Source organism: Macaca fascicularis, chromosome 3, assembly GCF_037993035.2.
Source record: "Macaca fascicularis isolate 582-1 chromosome 3, T2T-MFA8v1.1".
NCBI classification, from domain to species: Eukaryota; Metazoa; Chordata; class Mammalia; order Primates; family Cercopithecidae; genus Macaca; species Macaca fascicularis.
This window is the reverse complement of record NC_088377.1, coordinates 4120196-4126715: the sequence shown is the minus strand read 5'-3', so window position 1 is coordinate 4126715 and position 6520 is coordinate 4120196. Positions and strand designations below refer to the sequence as shown.

The 6520-nt window shown below is 50.6% G+C and overlaps 1 protein-coding gene across 1 annotated transcript; it reads right to left on the bottom strand.

Annotated features, from left to right (window-relative positions):
- Positions 1-1393: 1393 nt before the first annotated feature.
- ERVH48-1 (endogenous retrovirus group 48 member 1, envelope) lies at positions 1394-6003 on the bottom strand. Its single transcript, XM_015446808.3, has 6 exons — positions 5968-6003; positions 5772-5872; positions 4220-4286; positions 3384-3432; positions 2454-2526; positions 1394-1961 (listed from the first exon to the last, which is right to left on the bottom strand). Exons 1-6 carry the CDS (start codon positions 6001-6003, stop codon positions 1394-1396), a joined length of 894 nt encoding a protein of 297 aa, XP_015302294.3.
- Between the last annotated feature and the right edge of the window lie 517 nt (positions 6004-6520).

Genomic DNA, 6520 nt, shown 5'->3' with positions numbered 1-6520 from the left:
ACAGGAGGAACCCAACGATGAAGATGACCGTCCCTATAGCATTTTCAATCCTCCTAAATTAGAGAACCACCTCCTAGAAGTTTTGTTGGGTCCCCTCCCTTCAGGTTTGGCCTGGTCCATGGGCTACTTTTCTGATGTTTTAAGTGATTTTTTTTTTTTTTTTTTTTTTTTTTTTTGAGACGGAGTCTTGCTCTGTCGCCCAGGCTGGAGTGCAGTGGCTGGATCTCAGCTCACTGCAAGCTCCGCCTCCCAGGTTCATGCCATTCTCCTGCCTCAGCCTCCTGAGTAGCTGGGACTACAGGCGCCCACCACCTCGCCCGGCTAATTTTTTGTGTTTTTTAGTAGAGATGGGGTTTCACCGGGTTAGCCAGGATGGTCTCGATCTCCTGACCTCGTGATCCACCCGTCTCGGCCTCCCAAAGTGCTGGGATTACAGGCTTGAGCCACCGCGCCCGGCCCTGAAGTGATTTTTAGAACCGCTTTTCCATTATCGCCTATGTTAAGACAGCAATTGGAGATATTAAACCTACCACAGGCCCCACCCTCTTCTGCTACTAAGTAGCCTAGTGCCAGCCTGTTTTGATAAATTGCCGCGCACATTTGGGTTTGTTGTTGTGCGAGCATTTCTAGGGCTCAGGTGGTTTGGTTGGTGATTATCTCTAGAATAGCCTGTAGTCTAATTGTTCTATTTGGCATATATATGAAAGTGCGATAACCCCACGAACCATCCTCCACCCAAGTGGCAGGACTGTAAGGCCTGTTTCTCGTCCTCTCGCCATCTTTGGCTCCCTCCTACCTCCAAGGATCGTTTTCCTCTGGTTAATCATACACAGGGATTCTGAGGGTGTTGCCCGCCTGCTTTGGAAGTAAAAAGAATCCAGGTTTAATTGTGCCTAGGAAGCAAGTACCTTGCTAGTGATAGGTAGCCATGAGTAAGCCTGGGTTCCACATATCCAAAGGAATCCATCGGGGCAGTCCATTGTAGGCTGGTGTTCATGGGACTGCCGCATAGTGCACCTAGGCAGGGGTGTGTGGCCGAAGGGTTAGTGGTGTTTGTACAGTACTAGGCCTTTGTGGACAAGACACAATTGAGGGAGCTTAAGTTAGAAGGAGACCAGGCTCCAGGGGATAAGCTTGGCCACCACTCAGCTGTGGAGGTGTTGACTGTTAGGGGTTGGTGACGGGCTTTCACCTACAGAGCGATAGGTTTTATTGGTCCACTTGCAGGATATTCTTACTGGGTTGGTAAGTGTCCAGGACTGCGGGCGTTCCTGAGGAGTGAAAGCGAGGCTGGGGTTTTGGGATGCTGGTAAGTAAGGGGGAATGTCTAGCCCGTCCCACAGCCCCTGTTCCCTCACACGAGCTTCCTGGCATACCCAGCAATTGGACACATTCATGGTAAGCGCGATGGTTCTCCTAGATCTACAAACAGGTATTTTCCTTGCTTGGGAAGGGATGCATCTGCTTGTAGTTTTCGTATAAAGGAATGGAAATACCGCAGGTGATTTTCAGGGGGAGTTGTTGGTTTTGAGGCTTTGGCTTTGGCTATAATCTGTTCTCTCTTTATGTCCTCAAGTACTTGAGTGTTTACTCCCCATTGTCCAATTTTGGTGAAGCAAAGCCACTGCTTCCCTTGGGGGCATATAGCCCCATTACGACTGCCAGATACTCCTAGATTCTTTACTTTATAATAACTCTTTCCTGATTCAGCACATTCTTCAATTAAGGTTCCATAACAGGATCTTTCTATGTGAGTATGGTAAGTAAAGGATTGTTGAATCTTTCCTCTGTAGTGGAAAGACTGATAACACTCACGGCAGCTGGGAGGGGCTGCTGGAGACAGCAGGACAGCTACTGACAGTATTAGGATCGGGGTGAGGGATATTCCTGTATTAAGACTTTTGGGCCGGGCGCGGTGGCTCACGCCTGTAATCCCAGCACTTTGGGAGGCCGAGGCGGGCGGATCACAAGGTCAGGAGATGGAGACCACGGTGAAACCCCGTCTCTACTAAAAATACAAAAAATTAGCCGGGCGCGGTTGTGGGCGCCTGTAGTCCCAGCTACTCGGGAGGCTGAGGCAGGAGAATGGCGTGAACCCGGGAGGCGGAGCTTGCAGTGAGCCGAGATCGCGCCACTGCACTCCAGCCTGGGCGACAGAGCGAGACTCCGTCTCAAAAAAAAAAAAAAAAGACTTTTGGGTGGAAGAGAGGTATAGCAAGCGGTTGGGTAGGTACAGGCCATTCCTGGAAGCAGGTGGTTAATATTCCTTGTGTTTTGATTTTTAGGAAAAAAAATGTTGGTTAATTTAAGCTTGGTAGGAGAAATTGACCTAGGCAACACTTAGCTGTTAATGTTTTGGAGGAAGAAGCAGCCTTGGGGGTGAGCTTGACCCTGGTACGATGGATCCAGTGGGGGAGTCCTTGGACTCTCACTGCAGTTGGCATGCCAAGTACCACAGTGTAGGGGCCTGTCCACTTCGGTTGTAGCTTTTGTGAGGGTCCGGTTGGCCGATAAACACGTCAGTGCCTGCAAGACAATTATGTTGAGAGAACAAGGTGTCGGCAGGGAGAGGCATGGCCTCATTCACTGCTTCACGAATGAAAGACCGTGTCTGGATTAAGGAGGGGAGGTAATTCCCAAGTGGCTCAGAGTCTGGTAAGGGTGGAGGCCCTAAGACAAAAGTTCAGCCATACACAATCTCAAAGGGACTATAAAAAGAGGCTGCCTTTGGTGTTGCCAGCGTCTCATGAGGGCGAAAGGGAGATTTCTCGGCCACGACTGGCAGGTTTCTAGAGTGAGCTTGGTGAGTTGGGTTTTAAGGACAGAGTTGACCTTTTCAACTTTGCCTGAAGATTGAGGCCTGTAGGGTGTGTGGAGAACCCATTTTATTCCCAAGGATGTAGAGACGCCTTGGGTAATTTGGCTGATAAAGGCAGGCCTGTTATCGGACTGGATGGATATTGGGAGTCCAAAACGGGGAATTATATGCATGATGAGAGTTTGTGTGATGACATCTGCACCTTCTGAAGTTGTTGGGAATTCTTCTGCCCACCCGGAGAAAGTACAAAGACCAGAAGGTAGCGGAGCCGTTTATCAGGCGGCATGTGAGCGAAGTCTACCTGCCAATCTTGCCCAGATACCTGGCCCTGGGCTTGGCGGGTAGGAAAAGGCAGCTGCCAGAGGCAACCTGGGGTGACACTGAGCAGCAGATAGAGCAGGACTGGGTAATCTCTCGAACACGGCTAGAAAGATGAGGACAAGTGAGGACAGGGCGGAGAAGTTGCAGGAGAGGTGTGTGTCCGACATGGAAAGAGTCGTGGAGGCTTTGGAGGACAGGGATTGTTTGAGAGTGAGGAAGAGCGAAGTGCCCTTCCTTGACACACCGTGGTCCTTGTTTTTGAAGGTTTTGGGCTCGGTAGTCCTCCTTTTCTTCTGGGGAGTAAAGAGGAGAGAAGGAGGGCAGAGACAGAAACTGGCTTTGCACAGGTTGTAGGGCTATTTGTTTGGCTACTCTATCTGCTAAAGCATTTCCGGCCAATGTAGGATTGTCTGGAGTTTGGTGGCCCCTGCAGTGAATGATGGCGTGTTTCTGCGGGGGCCTGGCAGCCCGAAGGAGCTTGCTGATGACAGAGCCATGTATGACACGGGTGGTGTTTGCAGTTAGGAAACCCCGTTCTTTCCAGATGGACCAGTATGAGTGCGCTACGTGGACGCATAATGAGAATCTGAATATACATTGATCTGTTGTCCGGCTGCTCAAGTGAGAGCTCAAGTGAGGACGATGAGTTCAGCCTTTTGGGAGGTGGCGCCTAGGGGAGCGGATTGATTTCAACAGTGTGGGCGGGTGACACTATAGCATAGCCAGCATGTCGGCGTCCTTGATGTAGGAAGGAGCTGCCAACTACAAACCAAGTACAGGAGGCATCTGGAAGGGGCTGGTCTGTTAGGTTTGGAAAAGGTATAAGAAAGGTTTGAATAGTGTCCACACACAAATGTGCACGGTCTTGGAAGGTAGTTGCTTCAGGTAAGAGCGTGGCCGGATTTAGATGGGAGCTGGTTAGCACGATGATTTGGGGGGTTTCTGTGAATAAAGCGTACAGTTGGAGGAGCCGTGGGGCAGAGATAAGACTTAGTACACTGTGGTGAGCTAGCGAGTCTTTGGTGTTATGGGTTGAATAAACTGTTAGGTTGGCATGGAGAGATAGTTTTAGGCTCTCACGGGTGAGGGCAGCAGCTGCCACCAGTGCTTGGACGCAGGCAGGCCATCCGAGAACTGTGGTTTCCAGCTGTTTAGAGAGGTAGACAACAACCTGGAGGGTGGATCCCTTAGACTGGGTTAGAACATGTAGCACAACTCCACGCCGTTCATCGGTATAGAGGAAGAAAGGTTTGGTGAGGTCTGGGAAGGTGAGGACGGGGGCTGAGGTGAGAGCCTTCTGGAGTAGACAGAAAGGCTGGGTAATAGGCTGTGCAGGGTTTGAAGGCTCATGGAGAGGGCCTTTAGCAGCTTGGTATAACAGTTCGGCAAGTAGAGCGAAGGAGGGAACCCAGAGCCTAAAATATCCTGCTAGTCCTAGAAAAGAGAATTTCTTCCTTAGTTTGCGGAGGCGGGAGGGACTGGAGGAGGGATATGTGGTCAATTGTGAGGCCTCAGGTTCATGGGGTAAGAGCTAGGCCTAGATAGGTGACTGAGGGGGTACATACTTGTGCTTTTTTAGAGGAGACCCGATACCCCCGCTCTGCCAGTACGTTTAAAAGAGAGAGAGTGTGGGCGCTGCAGTCTCTGAGAGGGGCTACACAGGAGCCCATCATCAAGGAGAGTGGACAGTTTTAGGGCTAAGGCACAGAGGTCACGAGCAAGGGCCTGTCCAAAAATGTGGGTGCCATCTCTAAAACCTTGAGATAGTATATGCACCAGGTGAGCTGATGTGAAAGGTGGGTGTTGGGGTCTTCCCACATAACAGCAAAGAGGTCTTGAGAATCAGGGTACAAAGAAATTGTGGGAAAAAAGCATCCTTTAGGTCTGGGACAGAAAAATGGGTGATATTGGAGGGAATTGCAGAAAGTAAAGTGTATGGGTTAGGAAATACTGGACATACCGGGAGTACAGCTTGGTTAATGAGCCTGAGGTCCTGGAGTAAGCAGTAAGTTCCATCTGGCTTTTTAACAGGTAGAATTGGTGTGTGAAAAGGGGAGTTTGTTGGGCAGAGTAGTTGACAGGCGAGGAGGCGAGAAATGATAGGCTTTAGGCCTGTAAGAGCTGCATGGGGGATCAGATACTGCTTCTGTGATAGGAACTGGGTGGGGTTTTTGAGGGTAATGCGGAAGGGGGTATGGTGTTTTGCGACTGAGGGTGTGGAAGTATCTCAAACAGCGGGGTTAACTACCGATGGGGGATTAGGAAAGGTGACATGTTTTAAGGTGGGAGGTTGGAGGAGTAGAAGAAAGTTAGATGGCCTGGAGGGGTCTGGGTGGATGTGTTGGGTACTATGGGGAACATGGAAGTGGAAGGTGGTGTAGAGTTTTGAAAGGCTGTCTCTGCCTAGAAGCGGAGTTGGGCATGAGGGCAGGACTAAGAGTGAGTGAAGGGAAAGGTGTGAAGGGAGAAGAAAAGTGGAGGCGGTGCTCGGGGTTTGGAGACTTGTCCTTCAATTCCCACAACAGAGACCTGGGAGGACTCAGTGGGTCCTGAAAAATTAGGTAAAGCAGAGTAGATTGATTTGATATTAATTTTAAAAACATACTGGGCTTCCTGCCACCATCAGGGTTACCCTTGGCTCAGATGAAGCGATGGTAGTTGCCGGGGTGTCCGTTCCAGGGCACCGTCAGTCTTCAGCAGCAAGGCTGATGAGCTTGAGTAGGTGTTGGCCAGCTCAGGAAGGGATGGGGGCGGTCCTTGCAGGGGCCGCTCACAGTCCAACTTCCAGTGGTGTCCTCCGCAGAGGGGGCACAGCCTGGTGGGCTTACCTGGGTTTGGGCATTGTCTGGACCAGTGGCCTTCATTGCCGCACTTGAAACAGGCGCCAGGTGGAGGTGGATTGCTAGGAAGCTCCCGTGTGGAGCTGCGGCCCCACAGGCCTGCAGGGCCCCGATGGCGGAGGCAACCATTTGAAACTCTGCCTGTTTTTGCCTTTTACTTTCCTGATAATGACTGTTAAAGACTTTGAAGGCTAAATTTAGAAGGCCTCATTGTGGGATTCAATTGAGGGTCATGTCAAGCTTCTGAAGCTTGTGCCGGATATCAGGGATGGGTTGGGAGATGAACCGAACATTTAAGAGAGTGGTTCCTTCTGGGCTAGCTGGGTCTAGGTTGGTATATTTTCTCGTGGCTTCAGTAAAACAAGAGAGGAAAAAGGGCTGGGTGTTTGTCAGGACCCTGGGTGATTTCTGAAAGTTTTTCATAGTTTACCGCTTTGTGGGCACCCTTTTTGAGTCCTGCAAGGAGACAATCGTGGTCTCGGTGGCAGCGTCCAAAGGCCCCACCTTGATAATCCCAGTGGGGGTCCTGGCTGGGGACTAC

Bases quoted from the DNA above. Each gene is read 5' to 3' on its own strand.
- ERVH48-1 (XM_015446808.3), bottom strand. From the start codon at position 6,003: ATGAAGGCCACTGGTCCAGACAATGCCCAAACCCAG. The intron at 3,433-4,219 runs GTGAGAGCCTAA...TTTACTCCCCAG, and splicing joins GGCAGCTGCTGCCCTCACCC to AAGAAAAGGAGGACTACCGA. The intron at 2,527-3,383 runs GTGTGTCAAGGA...ATTGTCTTGCAG, and splicing joins CTTCAAAAACAAGGACCACG to GCACTGACGTGTTTATCGGC.